Source organism: Sceloporus occidentalis, unplaced genomic scaffold (genome assembly GCF_023333645.1).
Source record: "Sceloporus occidentalis isolate IW3139 unplaced genomic scaffold, rSceOcc1.0.p SCAF_2, whole genome shotgun sequence".
Lineage (NCBI taxonomy): Eukaryota > Metazoa > Chordata > Lepidosauria > Squamata > Phrynosomatidae > Sceloporus > Sceloporus occidentalis.
In genome coordinates, this window is record NW_028316982.1 from 77,816,047 (window position 1) to 77,837,078 (window position 21,032).

Sequence of the window (21,032 nt, forward strand, 5' to 3'; positions counted from 1 at the left end):
ATTGCCTTTCTCCATCCCTGAAGTGGGGGAAAAGTGGCTTGTGATCGACATGCAACTCCCCAGGCCATTTTTCTGGCCCTAAGTGACCCCACACACCACACATTTTTGGAGAGGATTTATTTTCAGCCAAAAATGGTCTGAAAGCCTTTGGGGGATGTTAAGGAGCATTTTTTTCGTAAATCAAATTGTTGTTGTTGTGTGCCTTCACGTCATTTCTGACTTATGGCAACTCTAAGGTGATTCTATCACAAGGATATCTTGGCAAGATTTGTTCAGAAGGAGTTTGTCCTTACCTCCTTCTGAGGCTATGGCTTACCCAAGGTCACCCAATGGGTTTCCATGGCCAAATGGGGATTTGAACCCTGGTCCTCAGAGTCATAGTTCAACGCTCAAATCACTACACCACACTAACTTTTGTAAACTAAATTAAGAGATCATAAATGCAGAGCGTGTAGCCCTCTTGGTTCCCTCAGGCCCCTAGCAGTTGCTCATCATTGCTTCAGAGAAAAAGCTTTCACTTACTCAAAATACTGTTAAAGACACATGGTTCCTTTGGTGGATGAGAGGAGAAGTATCAGATTACTCAGCACAGGGCCAAGGCAGTGGGAACTGGGAATTCAGGAAACAAAGGCACGGGACAGACCATCCAAAAAGGACGGTCTCCTGGCACCCAGCTTTGGTCCACGGGGAAGCCGCAGCCTCCAGACTGCGGGACTTCCCCGCAGACCAAAAAGAACCCACAAAAAGCAGGTTCTTCTTGCGGCGCCATTATCACAGTGGCGTTGAGACGTGCAGACACTAGGCATCCATCATGTAATGATGGAGGCACCCATCTGTACAGGGCACCGCCATTTTGACACCCTCGTCACGTGTGAGGGACAAGGGACGTCTAGAAGTGCTGCCCCTCGCACATGACGAGGGCACCCTATCGCACCCATCTGTACCAGGCCAAAGTTATCTTTCATTTTGCATTGAAATGTAAAGTTGGGAAAGACCACAGGTCCAACTCCCAGTGATGGAAGAATGCACAAAGCACTCCCATCAGATGGCCATCTAGCCTCTGTTTAAAAATCCCCAAAGGAGGAGACTCCATCACTCTCCAAGGCAGAGCTGTTCCACTTCAAACACCTCTTAGCATCAGGAAGCTCTTCCTAATGTTTAGGTGTAATCTCTTTTCCTGTAGTTTGAATCCAATGCTCCATGTTCTAGTCTTTGGAGCAACAGAAAACGAGGTTGCTCCATATTCAATATGACATCCTTTCAAATATTTAACCATGGTTATCATGTCACCTCTTTACTTTCTCTTCTCCAGGCTAAATATAACCAGTCCCCTCACTTTCCTCATAGGGCATAGCTTCCAGACCTTTCTGGAATTTTGGTTGCTACCCCCTGAACATCCATATTTAACTTGGACAACTCCTTGCTTTCTGCTCCCTCACATTAATTTCCAGAGTTTTAAAATCTAAGATTATTCAAATGAAAAAAAAGATTTTGAAAAAATGATTTCTTCCCTCATGGGAAATAACCATACTGAAAATCTGCATAGTGCTTGCAAGTGCTTGGAGCCCTTCAAATTCATATTCTAGGTTTATTGCTTACATAGCTGTCTCTACCATTAGACAGATCAGGGCAGCTGGCAAGTGGCATATGGGCAGCAGTAGCATCCTTGGCCATTTCTCATTGTTTGAATACAGTATGATGGAGGCTTCGATGTCAGGGCTGTAGAAAATCCCCTTTGCTGTTTATTCTAGACTTTTAAAGGAGCTATCCAAGGTACTGGGCATAGTGCTCAGCACCTTAGATAGCTGCTTTAAGGTCTGGAATAAAAGAGGGGATTCATCACACTAGTGATATGGAGGTCATGGACAGCTACCAGCAAACAGAGTGGGGTATTTTACACAGCCCGTCCAAGCTAGCTCCTCTTAGAAGAAGTGAAGGACACTTACTCATCACCAGTGTTGAAGTAAAATTCCAATTTGCTCCTGTACATGGCATGCAGAGTCTTGTCTTGCCTCAGGAAGAAAGATGACACGGACCACCCCTGAAACTTTACTGTGAGTAAGCCATATCATCTCATACAGCCTAGATGGATCTTTTTTCCTCAGCCATTTGTTTTCCAAGGAGAGGTAAGGATAGAGCATGTGTTAAATCTTCAGTAGTCAAAATAATCCTGTGTTCAGATATCCAAAAATGTGAACTGTTAGTGGGGCATTCATATTTTCTGACTGTGGGAAAAGTTTGAATGGCGTTAGAGCAGAGGAAGCTTGTAAATTTGAGGTCTGTTCATGATCTCTCCCTTGAGAGAATGTGGGATGAAGGGGCTAAGATCCAAATCAGTCCAATTTGGCAATACATACAGATGATGTAAAGCATTTGGTTGTAAAGATAAAGATATGGGAAGCAGGGGAAATAGAAGTATTATGTTAATAAATCTTCCGTGCTCACTTTAATTTTTAGAAGAGTCTAATTTTCATTCCTGTAAACAGATATATTTTAAGAACCAGTGCTCCCCTGTTCTCTCTCTCAATCCGTTCTCTCTCTCAATCACACACGCATGCACGCACATGCACACAAGTGAAGTCGAATGCTTTCATGGCCAACATCCATAGTTTTTTGTAGGTTTTTCAGGCTATGTGGCCATGTTCTAGAAGAGTTTCTTCCTGATGTTTCACCAGCATCTGTGGCTGGCATCTTCAGAGAATGCTTGCCACAGTATACATACACCCACTTTTTCCAGGCAAACATTCTCTGAAGATGCCAGCCACAGGTGCTGGTGAAACATCAGGAAGAAACTCTTCTAGAACATGGCCACATAGCCTGAAAAACCCACAAAAAACTATTCACACAAGTGTTTGTGTGTGTGTTAGGGCATTGCTAGCACAACATGATGAAATAATATTGCTTAATATGCATAAATCTTGGAACATAACTTAAAATGGAAGGATATGGGATCTCTTCCTTTAGAACTTATCTCCCACCATCATTTTAAATCTTCTGAATGTTCCACATGTCAGCTATGAAAGCTGTCCCATGTCCTATGTCTGCATACTATCTGTTTTGGAGCAGGCTTCAAACTTCATCTGAAAGAGAGGTTTTGTAACTTGGGTTTTTCCAGCATCCAGATCTGTCACTAGGAGTCAGAATTTTTGGAACAAACAACCTTTTCCAAACCATGACAGATTTGCCAGTTGCAACTGCTCCTGGGGCCTTTTCACACTACACAATTATAGCACTAGTATTGTATTTTTAACTACCATGGCTGTGTTCTATAGAATTCTAGGGCTTGTAGTTTGATGAGGCACTAGATCTCTTGGGATAAGAATTCTAAACACCCCTCATAAAATTGAAAATCCCAGGATTCCATAGGATGAACCATGGCAATTTTAAAGTGGAATCATTGTTTCCAAGGTCCAATTAGTTTAGGAAAAAAAGTTCACACAGGACATTAAATGAGAAAGCTTCTACAAATAAGATTTAATCAGTTATAAAACAACTTCACTGGCAGTGTGTTTGCTTACTGCCTATTTTAAAGTGCTGAAGTTTTCCTTTTAAGTTTCTGAGTAGAGCTGAAACTAGATATCTGAAAGTATATTTGTTTCCATAGTTAATGTCCCTGAATTTTGTGGTTATTTTCTATCACACTTGCCCACATTCTTCAGGATTAGAGTTGAAGTTGATAGCAACTTGGGACAGGGCCATGATGTGCCATTTGTGGAATTTTATCTGCAGAGAGTTACCCTTGGGGCCAACATTGTTATCTTTAAGGTGCCAGGCAAAAAATAAAATACCCCTCCACCACCACCTTTTAAATTTACTGAGGCACTTTAAGTACTTCTTTTAAAAATGTTCATCTGGATTATTTATTTGTGGCTCATTTCTAGTGTGGGTTTATATTGTAAATCACTGAAGAATGAATTTTGATGAAGGGCTACATTCAAATATTTTAAATAATATTTAAAATATATTTTCAAAAAAAAACCTGTTATAAATATGCTACTTGTAGTACAAGTGCTTCTCCGTCATCATATTACTCACTAATGTTCTTATGCAGTGCCTGTTTAATTTCTAGGGATTTGATGGTGGTTGTGGTTGTTAGTTGACCTTGAGTCAACTTCAACTCAGTGAGACACCTCCAAGTCCTCCTGTCCTCAACTGCTCGGCTCAGGACCATGGTCTACTTGATTGAATATATACATCTATATGTGACTTTTCTTTCATTCTACTACCCTACACCTTTCTTAGCATTATTGTCTTTTCCAGTAAGACATATCTTCTCATGATACGACCAAAGTATGTCAGCTTCAATTTGGTCATCTTGTCTTCTAGTGTGACCTCTGACCTGGTCTGCTCTAGTACTCATTTGTTTGATTTTCTGGATGCCCATGGTATTCTCAGCACTCTTCTCCAGGACCACATTTCACATGAGTTTATGTTCTTTCTATCTGCTTTCTTCACAGTCCAACTCTCACCATCTTTTTTCTGGTAGATTTGTGCCTCATGGGGCATTTTGACATCTGAGGCAATAGCTTCACCTTCTCTCTTCATAAGATTGCCTCTAAAATGAGGTTATCCCTGCTTTAGGGGATAAGAATTCTCAAACGTTTAGAAACTTGGAAATTTTTGAAGTAACACATCTAATACATGCCACAGGTATACCTATATTAATTTTATTTATTGACATATTGCATTATACTTTGCTTTCTTCCTGAGATGGGATTCAGGGTGGCTTATAATAATTTAAAACAAGGTTCAGGTAAAATCTTAGCTTACAAAATAACAATATTATTTTATAATCCATGATAGAAAACATATATAAAACATAATTACTAATGAAAGATAAGCATGCCAGTTTGGATTCCCATGTCACTGGTATTTAAACCAGATTTTAGGACAAGTGTTTACTCCTGGAACAATGTGGCATAGTGGTTTGAATGCTAGACTACGACTCTGGAGACCAGGCTCTGACTCCTTGCTCAGCCGTGAAACCCACTGGGTGACCTTGGGCAAGTCACATGCTCTCAGCCTCAGGAGAAGGCAATGGCAAACTACCTCTGAACAAATCTTGCCAAGAAAATTCCATGATAGGTTCACTTAAGGGTCACCATATGTTGGAAACAAAACAATATGTCAAGTGGTCCAAACAAAGGATGCATTTTATGAAGTGGGATAAACTGTGCTTTAATTTTCAACATAAAATTGTTATTTCTGAAGACAGCAATTCGTATGTTTATTTTCTTTTTCCTGATCTAAGCATGAGGGTGTGTGTGTGTGAGTGAAGTCATAATCAACATAGTTTTCACACAGGATATTTCAAAAAGTCCAAGTGCCCTGGCAAGAGTTCTTTGTTCAGTGCCTTGACTTTATTTTTCTTTTATACAAGCTCTTTGTTTACCATGATTCAGAGTAATGTACTGGGATGTGAGAGGGGGTTGCAGAGAGGAGCTAGGCACAGGTTAGAAAGAATAATAACATTGAAAGCTGCAGCCTCTGCTTTGTATGCTGCACAAACCTGGATTGACCTGGAAACAGAGGACATGTTATGGGAAACAATCATGGGCAATGAAAGCATTTCAAATAAAAGCATATGTTGTGTGTGTGTGTGTGTGTGTGTGTGTGTGTGTGTTTTCCCTAGGCTTGAGGTAACTTTATTTACAGCAAGCTTTTATTCCCCCCCCCCAAAAAAAGGGGGGGGGATTAGAACAGGAACAGCATTTACTAGAAATCTTATAATTTTACATACGGTAAGTTCTCCAGAACAAATAATTTCTGGAGAGAATGGCAGGTTCCATACTATAACAGCTGCATGTAAGCAGATAATAATATAAGCAGGAAGACTAAAAACCTCATTGGCATTCTGCAGATATATAAAAAATGGAGTCCAGTCCATCAAACCACTTGAGCTGTCAGGAGCAACACTGGGGGCTTTTCACCAACAGCCCACACACCTTTTTCTCATAGAAGATGTTTTTAAGTGAATGGCAGTAAGAATACAAATCCAGCAATTGCACTTCATTGCTTAGGAGACAATTTAATATTTGTAAAAAGACACATTCTTTTCTGAGTCTGGCAAAGCCAGGGAATCCCTTCATCTTATCTACTGCATCAGATAGGCTTACTGACTGCTTCCTCAAGAGGAAATGGCTTTCATCTCATGGCAAATTTTGTCCCCCATGCAGTGGGCACATTGGAAGTGGCCAGGTGTGAGAAACAGTGGAGACTACAGTCTCCGAGCCATGCAGCGAATCACTGGAAATAGGCAAGTCAGTCCTGTCATTCAGGAAAGTGTCACACCATTAAATTTCTTTTTGTCAAAAGACCAGAAGGAAAAGCTGACATTTGACCAGCTAAAGTTTTCAAGGCATATGGTTTGCTTCACTTGCATTCTGTATAGCTGTAGCGTTTTTATTTTCTGTTTCAGTTTGTTAAACACAACCTGTCCAAGAAATGCAGAGGTATTCTGGCCTCCTCAAATAGAAAAGCTCTGTATTTTATATGCATAGCAAACTGTTTATCTCTTTTGATTGTGAAAGTTGTTTGTTAATATGACACTCTCCCTCACTTTTCTTTTGTGTGTGTTTATGTATGTGCTCAGGAGTTCAGACTCTGAAGAAGCATTTGAAACACCAGAATCTACCACTCCCGTGAAGGCTGCACCACCGCTACCCCTGCCACCACCTGAAGTTGCAGCATTTGACACAGAGGAACAGGAAGTACAAGCTCAACTTCCATCAGATGACATAGGTAATCACTGATGGGTTTCTGAAGTACAAATGGAGGAGGACATTGGATATTCATTTTTATTTCTTTAGTGCTCATTGCAGACAAGGTAGTGATTGGACCCACACCAGTAGAACATGTGATTTGCTTTTAGAAAGCCTTTCTTCTGTAAATGGTATCTGTAGGTAAGGTTCGGGAGATTGACAGAGATCTTGGAGAATGGCTGTGAGATGATTGTCTGACACAGGCCTTGTTATCTGTCATAGAGTTCCTATAACTACTTACGTTGGTATTCTTCTTGTTTCAGGGAAGTTGTTATAACCTCTGTTCTATATAGGGGAAACTCCAGCACTCAACCTTCTAACAGACTATTCCTCCAGTAGATAGAAGAATACAATGGTACCCCGGGATACGAATTGATCGCGTTACGAAATTTCCGGGGTACGAAAAAGTTAGATTGGAAAAAACTGTTCCGGGTAACGAAAGATTTTTCGGGTTACGAAAATCATTTCGGCGCGTTTCGGCGCGAAATTCAAATGTGAAGCGCGGCTAGCGGCTTTCCAGCGCTAACGGAAAGCCTTTTCGGGTTGCGAAATGTATCGGGTTACGAACGGCGCCGCGGAACGAATTAATTTCGTAACCCGAGGTAGCACTGTATAATATAAGTATATATATTGTTTGTAAAGTATACCACAAAAGGTCACTGTATAATAATCATAACTATAGAAACATCAAAAGTGACTTTTTGTTGGTGTCACAAAAAAGATATGCAGAACACAATATAGTATGTAATTGCAAGCATAGGACAATTGATTCCACAATTACTATGGCGGGATACAAACCGCCATATAGTACGTATAGGATATGTACTAGGGTTAGGAAGGGGCGGTGCTTCCGCACCCCCCTAACCCTAGTACGTATCCTATACGTACAAGATGGCGGCGCCCCTTCCACATGGGCGCCGCCATCTTTACGTACTGGACGCATAGCGTCCAGACGTGTCACGGCGCCTATGACGTCGCGAATGCGCCAGCGGCGCCTCGCGACCTCATAGAGGCGCCGCAAAAAGAAGCTCCGAAATGGAGCTTCTTTTTTGCTCTGCGTGGGAACCGCGCAGTTTGGCTGCTGCAGCTCCCGTGCGGAGCAAACGGCGGCAGCGGGGAAGCGCCGCAAAGCGGCGGTTTGTATCCCGCCCATATGTACTTATTCATAAAGACTAGATGTGATGTACAGAAAGATCAGAAGACAATAATACACACATGAAATGCTACTCAGACAAGATGATAACTGGGCGTCAGTTCCAAAGATCTTGAACTGGATGCTTCTACTTGTTTTGTCCATTACCATTTACCTTCTCCTCAGCCTATTTGTAGGGTCTCTGCATTGCTGTATTGCATACTGACCATTAGATAGCTACCAGTCAGTGGCATCCCTAAAATGTCACGCCCCATTGACCTCCTCCCTGCCCACACCATAGAAAATCCTCAGTAATGGTTTTTGTACTAATGTTACTCATAAATTGTATTTTCCATATAATTGTGACATCAACAACTAGCAAAATTAAAATTATACTTTTAAATTACAGTATCATATGCACAGTCTAAATGTACAATGGCACAATAAAATAGTGTCCCTTATAGCAAATGGCAAAATCAAGGTTTGCTTTATGGAATATATATATTTCAAGCCACGGATGGTTGAATCTGTCAATAAAGAATCTGTGGGTATAGAGGGCCAACTGTATTTGGAAACACATATTGAAGACATTTTAGGACAAGGTTGATACAAGAAGGCATTACAGAGTGTAGTATCAAAATATGTCATTTAAGTGTAAATACTATCTTTGAGGGGCTGTTGAGTGCAGAACATATATGTTTTTTTAATGTAAGTACAAAAGTCCGGCCCCTGTAATTAAATGTCAAGTGTAGTGAAATCCCTTTGTCAAGACTGCTTTGAAGTGAAAGGGCAACATTCCTTTCATTTCTGACTCATTTTGGATGTCAAAAGGGCAGGATCTAAAGAAGCTTTCTGCAGCTACAAAGATGCATTGTCTTCCTGGGACTAGCTGATTTTTTTTCATCATATTAATAGATGTAGCAGGACTTTTACAGTAATGTCATGATGTTGTCCCTTATAAAGAGTGAGTTTTCCAAGCCTTGAATGCATTGTACCCAAAATACACAATTAGTTCCTCTAATTTAGTTAAGTAAATTAGCTACAGAATTGCAGAGGTGAGGTATTCTTTTTACTAATAAGCCTACTGGAAAATAAAAGGTCCATAACAGGCATATTCTATGTAAAGAAATTGAATAAGTTCAGGATAAAATTTGCTTTTTGGAAGAACTAATCCATTTCCAAGGGTTTGGATGTGCACGTGTTTGATCCACTGATCCATGGTGATGTCTGAATGGACTGACAAAATTATTACTATGTCACAGAATCTGTGGTACAAACTAGTGATGACAAATCTCCTTGTTAATAGGTAACTCTTATTAAGAAACTTCTGTCACTGAGAAAGCTGCTATTTAGAAAAACCCTTACATGAGAATCTCCTCATTATCTTCATTGGAAGTTTCTCCAAGCATTTCTGACTCCAAGGAGATAAATTAATTTTGATAAGGTATGAGGCAGAATAGGGTTTGTAGTGATCTGCTAACAAACATCTACTGTTCTAAATAAGCTGAATAAATAGTGTTTGTCACCCCAAACAAAAAGATCAAAAAACCAAACCAAACAAAAAGATCAGAAGCGGGGGGAGGTGTTATCTCCAATATTACACAAGGAGGGAGAGACCTGAAATAGCCCAAAATTGCAAGCATAAATTATTGGAAGATCGTTTTCAGATTTATGGAAATGACAGGGTGCAGGTCACCTGAAAATGGGGCAGGTGTAACCTTCTGGCCCATTGCAGCCCCCTGCCTCTAGTAACCTGTCACTCACTCTGTTCTCTCATACTATAAAGGATACTGCTGAGCTGAAAAAATGCAGAAACAAAAACAATGAAGGGACTCTCCTGAAGAAAGGTTATAATGTTTTGGACTTACTAGCTTGGGGTGATGAAAGCATGTCTACTTTGAAGTATGTCCTTTAAAAGTTGATTCAATGTACTTCTACATGGGTGTATTTATGACTGCAAACCAAGGGCCTATCCTCATGCTGGATGCCCTAACTCAGCCCCTATGGTGCCATTTTGATGTGCGCTGATCCATATGGTGCTTGCCATCATGACGCACCTCTGGCGTTGCATCCACATGGTGCAGCACTAAAGGGGTGTCATAAACCCACACTGCCACGGCTATGGCACCCCTTGGAGTTTGCAAAAAGGAGCTGCTTTTTGCGGCTTCTTTTTGCACTCTCTAGAGGCCGGATCAGGGTCACAGCGTGGGGTTGCTGCGGCCCCAATCTGGCCAGTAGGGGTAGTCTAGAGAGCCACTAAGTCTGCAGATTGGGACATACACTATCAGAGATGTTACTTCTCAACAAGCGTTTATAAGGTTGTGTTGCATGGCTGCAAATCACTGCATGCTTACTAGGAAGTGAACCACATTGAACCTATTAGTGCATACTGTTGAAACTAATAATGTTACACGTTATTGTCAGTTTAAATTTAGGCACTGCATCCATATAGTACGGTGTCTTCTTAAGAGGAGCTTGACTGTGCTCATTGGGTTACTGAGCTGGCAAGAGTAACTATGGAACCAGAGTAAATCCAAACACAACTAAGAGTGGAAAACACCGTTCCATCAAGGTTTTTTTTAATATTGTTAGTATTTGGTTTTCTTTGTGTTTAAAGTAAGTTGAACTATGGTACACACACCATACATGAAAAATTCAGCTGATAGCTGTCTCATTTCTTGTCTAGCTAGGCCCATTTTTCTTTACCCAGAATTTGGTATCTACTTACAGCAAAATCTTTCACAATATTGGATTGCACTGTACAGATGTTATATCCCCCAAGACAGGAATAAAAATGCTGAATTCTCACCTCCCCCTCTATGTATGTATGTGTTCACACACAAAAAAGTTTGATCTGAAAAGTGAGCATGGCACATAGATGGTTAGCATGTTGTGACAACCAACACAATGAAAACCCAAACATTTCATTTAAACCATGGGAAAATAGCATATCTGGGAGAGGTGTTGTCTGTAAACATCCTTTATAATGTACAAGCTTTTCATGCACAGGAAATTTTGACATCTTTTGAAAAGCAGGACATTACCCACCCAAATTCTAAAATGTTATGCACATAAGGATTAGGTCTTTTTTAAAGGTTGAAATTAGCTCTATTTTATCTACTTGGTAAGTCTTTTCCTAAACATTCCAATCAAATGTGTTATGATTTCCCCTGAGCTACTTCAAAGATTCATTATTGACTCTGTGCCTCATAGGATGCCCAGCACAGATATTTATAGACCTTGACTAAGTATTCTCAATATCTGAGTTGAAATACACAATGAGGAGATTTTCAAATTAGATAGTTATGTTAGTCTGTATCAGTATAAGAAGAAGGAAGAAGTCTTGTGACACTTTGGCACCTTTAAGTGATTTATTCATAGTTGGCAGGAGTCCGTGACAGCTTATGCTGAAATAAAGAAATAAATAAGTCACAAGACTCCTTCCTTTTTTTATAGTGGGAGCAGTTGCCTATTGCCCTCCTTTCTGGCCTGTTCCCAAATGTGCACAAAACAGTCGTAACTTGTTGAATAATGACTGCCCCTTCCCATTGAGCTCTGGTGTGAAATTTTGAAAGGACGAAAAGAGTAAGAAGTGGTCATGCACTCCACTCCCAAGGATCTACAATAACCTCTTTGGAGCAACTTGTAGCACACGATAACAAAAGGATATTATTTTCAAGGCACAGCTCTCGCCGTGAGGTTTCTCCTGCTGCCCTGAAGGCCAGAAAGAAGGGGTCAGGTTCAGAGAGATCTGGGAATCTGAGCTTTCAGAAGCAGCATTCAAAGCAGGTTTCAAAGCCAGAAGCAGGTTTCACCCAAACCAGGCTGGCATTTGGTTAGGTTCCAGAAGGTAGAAGTATAGGGAAAGGGAGCAGGAGCTAAACATTTAGGTTCTCTCTAGTGCAGGTGTGTGCAACTGGGGCTATCTAGTTGTTTTTAGACTACAGCTTTCATAATATGTCATTGGTGATGTTGACTGGAGCTCTAGGCCCAAATCATCTGAAGCTTCACACTTACTGCCCTCTGTTCTAGTGAGGTTTGAAGGCCAAACTAGGCATGATGTAAAATGCATTTTTGCACATTTCTAAGCATATATGCATACATACAAATAACATCGTTTGTGACAAAGGCTTATAAGTACTATGATGGTGCTGGGTATGTGTAATCTGTGAGGGGTGATTTATGCCTCAGTTTACTGCTGCAGTCCTGAAAATGCTTGAAATTCCTTGAAATATCTAAAGAGCCAAAGTTCCAGATTTAAAGGGTGGTTATAGAAAACCCTATAAAATTAATGGGGTCATCGTAAATTGATATGTGACTTGAAAGACATACATACATGCAAAATACAATAAAGACATTTGGTAGGTGTGCTGCTTCCCACCACACATTAAAGCATACCTCCAATCTACTTCTGAAACATGTGTTTACATTCAGTAACATGTGTTTTAGATGTTTGTTGATTTATATGCTAGTTAATTGGACAGCTTACTTTCAGAAAAGGAGCAGTTAGTATATAAAACACATGTGTGAAACTGCCAAGTACTATGAATGCTAAAATAATTTAGAAAGAAGTTTAGCAGGCAGTTAGCTATAGGAGTGTGTCCTTTCTTTTATTTGTGTGGCATTAAAATATATTATTAACTCTTCAAAATGTTTTAATTTATAATCCTTCCCATGTAAACAAATCAGCCCGCCAGTTTAATCTGCAATTATGGTCAGGCAAGCCCAATTTCTTGTTGGAATATTGAAATCGACTGTGAAAACACTCTTGTCTTGGCCCTTACATGGGATTGTATTAGACCACATGCAGAGTAAAATAATTGTCAGGAGAAAAAAAGGCTAAGACATCTCATTCACTGGAAGATGAATGCTGACAGCTAGTAATAATGATGTAAATTGTTTTCAGTTTCAGTCTTCATCATGTATACCTTATTTCCAGCTTGGTGGTAAAATAAAAATGTAATTGTTTCTGCCTAAGGGTGGCAAAGTACAATGTATGAGTGTGCAAGAGATAATGGTGACCATCCAAATTAATCAGTATGATTAATGAATGGGCAGAGAAGTCAGAAACCCACCCTCAGTTGCTCATGTGATTGCATACTAGATATCTTTGAGCAAACTGCTATCTCTTTATCTAATCTGTTTGGCAGGATTATTCTTAGGCCACACTATTGTCCAGGGTTTCTTTGAGGACAAGTATCATACAGTTGTTCTGAGTAACTTAATTCAGTAACTGCTGTGTTATTTCCATGCTGCATAGTTCTATCTTTAGTGTATTATGGGGATAAATATCTTATGTTTTATGGGGAAATATCTTACTGTAGGGAACAGGCAGGCCCTTTACATTCTCTCTGTCTCTCCCACAAAAGTACTGCCTTTGCCCTAGCAGAAGGTATTTTCTCCAGCATAAGGTAGACTAGTACACCTTCAAACATCAAGACAATTATGAAATAATATGTGGAAATTTATATATTGTGGAAAAATTAATTACCATTATAAGCACTGAGTTTTTAATAATTCTCATTTGCTTCTTGAGAGCATCTGCTTCCCACACCAAGCAAAAGAAAGGATCAGAATGTTAATTGTTGGGAAATGAAAATAAGAACGTATGAAATGTATGTCTTTGTGAAATGCTGACTTGCTCATATTTTAAGCTCCAGGCTGGTTTGAGCCTCATTTAACCCGGTCTCATTTAATGAAGCATTAAAAGAGAACGTGAACAAGTTCAAGGAAGGGCATATATGGATATTTCATAACCATATCTATAATATTATATACCATGTTAATGATACATTTCCTATGCAAGCCTGGGTTAATGGGGTTGGGGCCTTGTCGTAAATCCAAAATCAGGATCTCCTTTGTTCAGGTGCGCAAGCTCTTCTGTTGGAGTACTGCCTTTGTGCTACGTCAGATGAGGCCTGGTGGCACTGCCAGGCCAAGAAAAGCTCTTTAAGGGGCCATACCCAGTCCTGCTCAGACACATTTCTTGAGTCCTAACTGAGGTGACCAAGACAGAGTCTGAGAGGCAGTGATCCCAACAAGGCCCCCTGCTCTTTTCTCTCTTCACAACTGGAAAATGAGGCTGGAGTGGGAGGTAAATACTATCTCCCTTGGTGGGGAGAGTGTGGGAAAATATATTGACAACTCCCTCTTCTCGGAGCTTTATTTATTTATAAATTATAAACAATATTTCTGTATCATATCACCTTCCAGGCCACAAGGGCTCCTTAAGTGATAGATGAATAAAAATCAATTAAAACAATACAAAAATAAAAACATGTTTTAAAAGACTCCTTAAAGATTACTAAAGCTGTCTGAAACCAATCCTAGAATTCAATTGTAAAAAAGTTATACATGTATGCATGTATAGAGTTTGGAACTGAACATATTATCCCTGTTTCCTAGATTCTGAGGTTTAGTTCATGACCATAGCATTTTAAAAAAACAAGGGCACATTTTTAAAAATAATTTCTACCATTTGAGATCATTCTGCATGTCTACTAATGACTTGTGGCTTCCTAGAAGATAACAAACCATTTTCATATTTTTTGCCATGTAAATTTGTTCCAAAAAGCCTTTAACTGAAATCTGCTTAGAGTATATTTCATTCTTTGTAATTCTATTTCTAAGATTCCTAATAATTTATTTTACTCTTATTTCCTTTTATTATTTTTTTAACAAAATAATTGTTATTAGACTGTGTTTTTCTGCTTTCTATTTTGACCCAGAATAATTTTTAATGTTCACACAAAAAGGGAGAGGAACACAGTGAAAAATATTATATTGACATTTTTAAAGTTCACAAAGGAACCATCCATTTTAAAAGAGGATGACATTTATTTTCTGCCATTTCAGATAATGCTGCATGTCTGCTTAATTTGTTTTTTCTCCTTCTGTTTATTTTAACTTGAGCATTCCTAACTGATCACTCTCTTTCTTGATTTCACAGGATTTTGTTGTGATACAGTATTGATAGCTGATGTTCCACATAGTGAATCAGTTGAAGAAACTCCATTCCAGCCTCCTTCCCACTCATTTTCTACTGTTTTTGATGAGGACAAGCCCATTGCAAGCAGTGGGACTTACAACTTAGACTTTGATAGCATTGAGGTGGTAGATTCTTTGCAAGCCATAGATCCTGGTTCTGTGGACACAAGAAATCGTGACACCAAGTCACATGTTAGAAGAAAATCCACAGATTCTGTTCCTATTTCCAGGTCTACTTTGTCTCGATCCCTTAGCTTGCAAGCTGGTGATTTTGATGGAACATCTTTTCTTGGTAATAATGAAACAGGAGGTTCAGCAACAGAAACATTCAGTACTGGTTCAAGTAGTGCCTCTAGCACTCTTAAGCGCACAAAGAAACCAAGGCCAGCTTCCTTGAAGAAAAAACAGTTGGCAAAAAAGTCTCTGGAAGTTCCACCAGTCAAAGAGCCAGAACCATCTGACATCAAGCAAGATTCTGCTGCCGAGAGTGAAGGAAAAGTGTCTGAAGAGAGGTTGGAACCCAATGAAAGTGAATGCACTGAGCCTTCCCAAAGTGCCATTGAACAACAGGAGACTCCTACTCTATCAACAGCAGACGATCCATTTGACCCAAATAGCTTTGAAGAGATAAGCACGTCTGTTGCTGGAAATAAGAAGGTGCAGAACTCTCCCCCGGCCAGCAAGAAAGTTCTCCCTCTTACAACGGCACCAGAAGCCGTGGAGGTAACACCTTCGGACACTGGGGGACCTGAAGATCCTCCAGTAAAAGCTGTGAGGCTGGAATTTGATTATTCTGAGGAAAAAGGAAGTGGCGGAGAGCAGCAAGAAAGCCCCCCTCTGCCCAAAAAAGTGGGCAAAAAGCCTGGTGCCAAAATGCCACTCAGGAGGCCAAAGACTAAAAAGACTGGGGAGAAGCTTGACAGTGTTCCCCCCACCCCCACCAAGACCCCTTCTGACTCAAATGAGATCCCTGTTCCCAAAGGCTCTTATACATTTGATATTGACAAATGGGATGACCCCAACTTCAACCCATTTTCTTCCACTTGCAAAATGCAAGATTCTCCTAAACTGCCTCAGCAAACGACAGCAGCCTACACTTTCGATCCAGACATGTGTGAGGACTCAATTGACCCTTTCAAGCCTTCCTCAAAGGTAGCCAGTTCTCCCACCAAATCCCCAGCCTCTTTTGAAATACCAGCTAATGCCAATGAAATCAATGGAACAGAAGGAGATGGCCTTAGCAAACCTGCAAAAAAGAAGAAGACACCACTAAAGACGTAAGTTAACATGCAGAAAAATTTGTGCACATTTTCCCCTGCTGTAATAAGTGGTTGCATATTTTTACATTTAGGTAGACACACTGTTACATTACAATAGGATACAACATTGTTTCAATGTTTGCTTTTTCAGAAATTACTGGGGAGTTGAGAGCATCATGTTTCTTCTCTTCTTCTTTTTCTAACCTCTTTTTTGGCTTTGAGAACCAACCTAGCAACTCAACCACTCCTTTTTCACCATTTAGAAAGTAGGCTTCAACTTAGACAAGTGTAATATGTTTCTTTCATGTCAGAGGTTAGCTGTTTAGGCATCCTCTGTCTACTTCAAGTGATAATTTTAAAAGTTTTGCAGAAGTTAGATGAATGGCGAGTAGCACCCTAATCCTCCATTTAAAAAGGAATCTTTTAAAATTATTTTTAAATAATAATTTTGGTACTTGAGAAATCCCACTGACAAAATGTATAGCAATTATAATGAGTAAAAACCTTGTTTTTTAAAATAAATAAATAAATAAAACATGCTATTTTGTAGCCAGTATGAGCTAGTATATGTGATTCAGCTAATTGATTCAGTGAGTTCAGCCAAACAAGGTTGTCAGGATTAGGGGCTAATCTGCAAAGCCTTAGTCATGTGCATACAATTTATGCAATTTTTAACATTAATGGAGCCGTTCACATAAGCAGAAGCCAGTCTTTCTCTAGTCCAGAGTAATTCTGTTCCATTTCAGTGGCTTACCTCTTCTGTGGGATGTATCATCTAACCAAGACTCAAATGCTACAGAAGTGAGTTTGTTTTTGTTTTGTTGGTTCATGGGGGAGTGGCAAAGGAGTGGCAAGGAAAATGGTTGCCTGGAGGTTTCACTTAAATGGTAGTAAGACTGATCCATTTTAATTTTGTTAATGAAATATGAAACAAAAAGTAGTACTTTGTAGTATGTTCTTGTTGTTCTTCTTGTTGTTAAAATGAATCTATACAATATATGCCCTGTAACATAAAAGCCAGAATCCTATTGGTTACTTCCAGTTAGAGGAGATCCGTTGGCTCAGTTGCTGAATAGTGAGTCAATTTTGTGGTGAATCACATTGATTCAGTAGGTTTATTCTACTTGGGATTAACAGAAGGGTTTATTGCCACTGACTGCCAATTTTTTGGTGCTCACTATGGATTTCTTCCATAGAAAAAATGCTATCGTGCATTTCATATGAAAGTTATGCACTTGGTGATTTTTTGAGAAAGCAGTATTTCATATTGCCTATTCTATATTATTCACATTTTGGGAAAACCTACAACTTTAAAAGTTGATTTCCTATATGAGCATTCAGAAGATTTTTTTTACTGCATCTGCACTGCAGAAATAATCCAGTTTGACACCAATTTAACTGCCACGGTTCAGTGTTATGGAATTCTGGGAATTGTAATTTTGTGAGACAATGTCTTCTCTGTCAGGGAGCTCTGGTGCCACAACAAACTACAAATTCCAGGACTCTGTAGCATTGGGCCAAGGCAAGTGATGTCAAACTGGATTATTTCTACAGTGCAGATGCAGTATAAGAGAGAGACAGAGAGAGAGGAGGAATTAAATTCTTTCTGGCTAGGTCAACCAAAAATTATCTGTTATGCCATTAACAACTATTCATCTTTGTAGATTTTAGCTCCATCCCAGCTCCTTAATACAGGTTGAACGCCCCTAAAACCTCCAAAAACTTATTTTTCTTCTTGCCAGCCACCCTTGTTCCACCTTTCCAACAGCGGCTGTGGCATGCCTATTCATGTGTCTCTCAGATCCTCAGTCTTTATCCAGCCTCACATCTCATACACAGCACAAGAAGTGAATGAACAAAGATGCAAGGCTGGAGAGAGACAGACAAGCAGGAGTGCTGCAGTGGTTGCCTCAAAGGCAGAAGCAGGTGGCAAAAGGATACAGGGCTGGAGAGAGGCTGAGGATCTCTGAAGTGGCAGGAATCCAAACATAGTGCACAGTCCAAATCCACACCTCCTGACATTTCACAGATTCTTGGCTCTCTCTCCAGCCTCACAAAAACAGTACAGGTAAGTACTGTGCTACCTTTTTATTCCAAAATCCCCCTCCAAAAACCTATCCAAATGCTTCTGGCCTCAAGCATTTTAGATAAGGGCTACTCAACCTGTATTAGAGGTTTTTTTTGTGTTACTTATTTGAAAACATAGCATGATTGCTTTCTCTGTAAACCTTCCTTTGAGTTCTAATAGTGGATTCTACATTTTTTAAAAATACACATGTTTGACAAAGAAAAAGAAAAGTTTAAACACAGCATAGACATTGGGACAGGTGGCTTAGAGCAAGCAGCCTCTGGCCTCTCCAGCCACAATTGCCCCGTGATCAGCCAGGGACCATGGTGGCCGAACGGCCTGCTCTGAAAGCAAGCCACTGGCAAGGAGTGGATTTTCCCTGCTCCTTTTACTCATGGCTTCAGCACAACCTTCATCCAAATCTGGTGTGTGTGTGTGTGTGCATCATCTGCACACTATAGCCCCAAAGCAACTGGAAGCTGTACTTTTTGGCCCATCTGTTTCAGGCCATTGGCTACATTTGCACATAGTGATAAGCCAAAGAACCATGGCTTCTTGCTCAAAAGCAAGATCTTTATGCAGATTGCCCAACTGTTCCTATTTGGCTCATCTTCTTTGTATAGGAGCCAAGTAATCATAAATTAGCCAGGAGGGAAAAGTTGAGTGTTCCCTTCTGACTGGAACTCCTGGCTTTTTCCTCCCAAACAAGTCAGGGACTCATAGGCCTGTTACAGACTGCCAAAATAAAGCTGCTTCGGGTCTCTTTGGAGGTATGCTGTTTAAATGATGCATGCACCCTAAGAATCCGGAAGCTGCACCAAAGCTGCATTCCAGTGCTTAGAAATGGAGTGTGGCTTTGGCGCGACCTCCGGGCTCTTAGGACCCATGCATCATTTAAACAGCATACCACCAAAGAGACCTGAAGCAGCTTTATTTTGGCAGTCTGTAACAGGCCACAGTTTTTTGTGGGGTTTTCGGGCTATGTGGCATGTTCTGGAACAGTTTATTTCTCACGTTTCACCAGCATCTCTGGGTGGCATCTTCAGAGAATGCTGGCATGGGAGTGAGTGGGGTGTGTGTGGGGGGGGTATGTGTACTGTGTGACTCCACTCACTTCCATGCCAGCATTCTCTGAAGATGCCAGCCACAGATGCTGGTGAAATGTCAGGAATAAACTCTTCCAGAATATAGCCACATAGCCCGAAAACTCTGCAAAAAAAAAAAAAAAAAAAAAAAAAACCTATGGATTCTGGCTGTGAAAGCCTTCAACTTCACAAGTCAGGGACTGCAATTCCTGGTTTCAGATTTTCACAGGTTACAGGAGTGCTTTCACTTTCTAGTTAGTTCCTGACTATTTCAGTTACTTCTACTGGGAGCATGAGCCAAACTGAAAAGAGGAGACAACATTCATAATAATGCTGTTTGTGAACAATAAGCCAGGGTCCTAGTAACAAATAAATACAAATAAAAATGCTTTATAACTGAGAATACCTCAAGTAGAGTAGCAAACACATTTAGTAATGAGAAGTGAAACAGTCATTTGTGGTACTGCTTATTTTCTTATGGCCATGGCCTCTTACATGACTTCATAATCAACCCATTTTATCCAGACTTCAACCAATTCAGGCACCTCTTCTGGGCGGTTTGTACCCCACCTATATTTTCTAAATGCAAGGTGTGCTTGCCTAGGAAGTCATGAAACATGAATCCCCTTTTCTACTTTATTTACTTCTTCCATTTATATTCTGCCTTTCTTCCATCATGGAACTCAAGGTATTATTCAGACTAGACCTGCACCTGCTTAGTTTTAATATAATAGCTACATTTTGTGCCACCAGACTTTGCTGCAGTAGTACATTTGGGTGTGTTTGTTGAGATTCAAAAGAATAAGTAGTACAGTATATCCCAGTCACTAGCATTTGTCTCCTGATTGTTGAGATCCTTTCTATTATTGTGATGCTTTCTCTTTTGGTTTAAAGAGTTCTTTAAAATTGCATTTTGTGTGATAAAGTTAGCCATATACTTGTACGCTTACCCTGAACTAAACTGGCAGTTGTTTTAGATCTGTGTCTTAGCAATTTATTTTGATGGCGGTAAAATGTCACAAAAGGTATATATTTTGGTGTGAAATGTGTCCCTATTCAAAGTCCTTCTCCACAAAAGAAATGCCATTTAAGCTGACAAGGGCTTAAAGTGGCTAAAGATATTTTCTCACCTTTTCTGAGAAAAAGGCATTACAACTATTTATAAAACTGAAGGAGCTGTTAAGATTCTAAAATTGTCAGTAGCCCCACCTGTGAAAATTTAGAACAGCCTTCTTTGCTAGTTGGGGCAGATGATGGTAATTGAATATATTCATTATTTTTTATTATAACCCCATCTTTCTCCCCAAATAGGATCCGTATCTCCAGGGCAACAGGTTGGGGGAAGGCAGATGCAGAAGACCTTTAGGTGTTTGTTGCATTTATGTACAATTATTTTTTAAAACTGCAGAGCTAAGACATTTTTGGTGTTCCTGCAGCCATAATTATAACAATTGGACTATATATCACAGGAACTTAGCTTTCAGCGCATAGAACTCTATGTTAATGGTTTGGGTTTACTGGGTTTTTTTTAAAGAAGAAGCAGTTAGAGGAAGTGATGGTTGAGTATCAGAGGGAGACTGGAAAAAAGTCTTTAACCTTTTTGCCCTGGGATTCTTTATCACTGAAAATCCTTGTCTATTCTGCCTGGAGAGATCCTGTTTTCCCTAGCAGAAGAAATACTAGTGGTGGCACTTCACAGGGGTGCAAAATAAGTGCATCCCTCTCCCAAATAAGAATTCG

The 21,032-nt window shown here is 40.0% G+C and overlaps 1 protein-coding gene across 3 annotated transcripts in view; it reads left to right on the forward strand.

Moving 5' to 3' along the window:
- TACC2 (transforming acidic coiled-coil containing protein 2) overlaps positions 1-21,032 on the forward strand; it is a 206,969-nt gene that overhangs the window by 137,284 nt on the left and 48,653 nt on the right. For all 3 annotated transcript variants that reach the window (XM_089510070.1, XM_089510071.1, XM_089510072.1), the window contains 2 exons: positions 6,593-6,741; positions 14,843-16,157. In XM_089510070.1, coding sequence (XP_089366196.1) covers positions 6,593-6,741; positions 14,843-16,157 — 1,464 coding nt within the window. The remainder of the gene's footprint in view (positions 1-6,592; positions 6,742-14,842; positions 16,158-21,032) is intronic.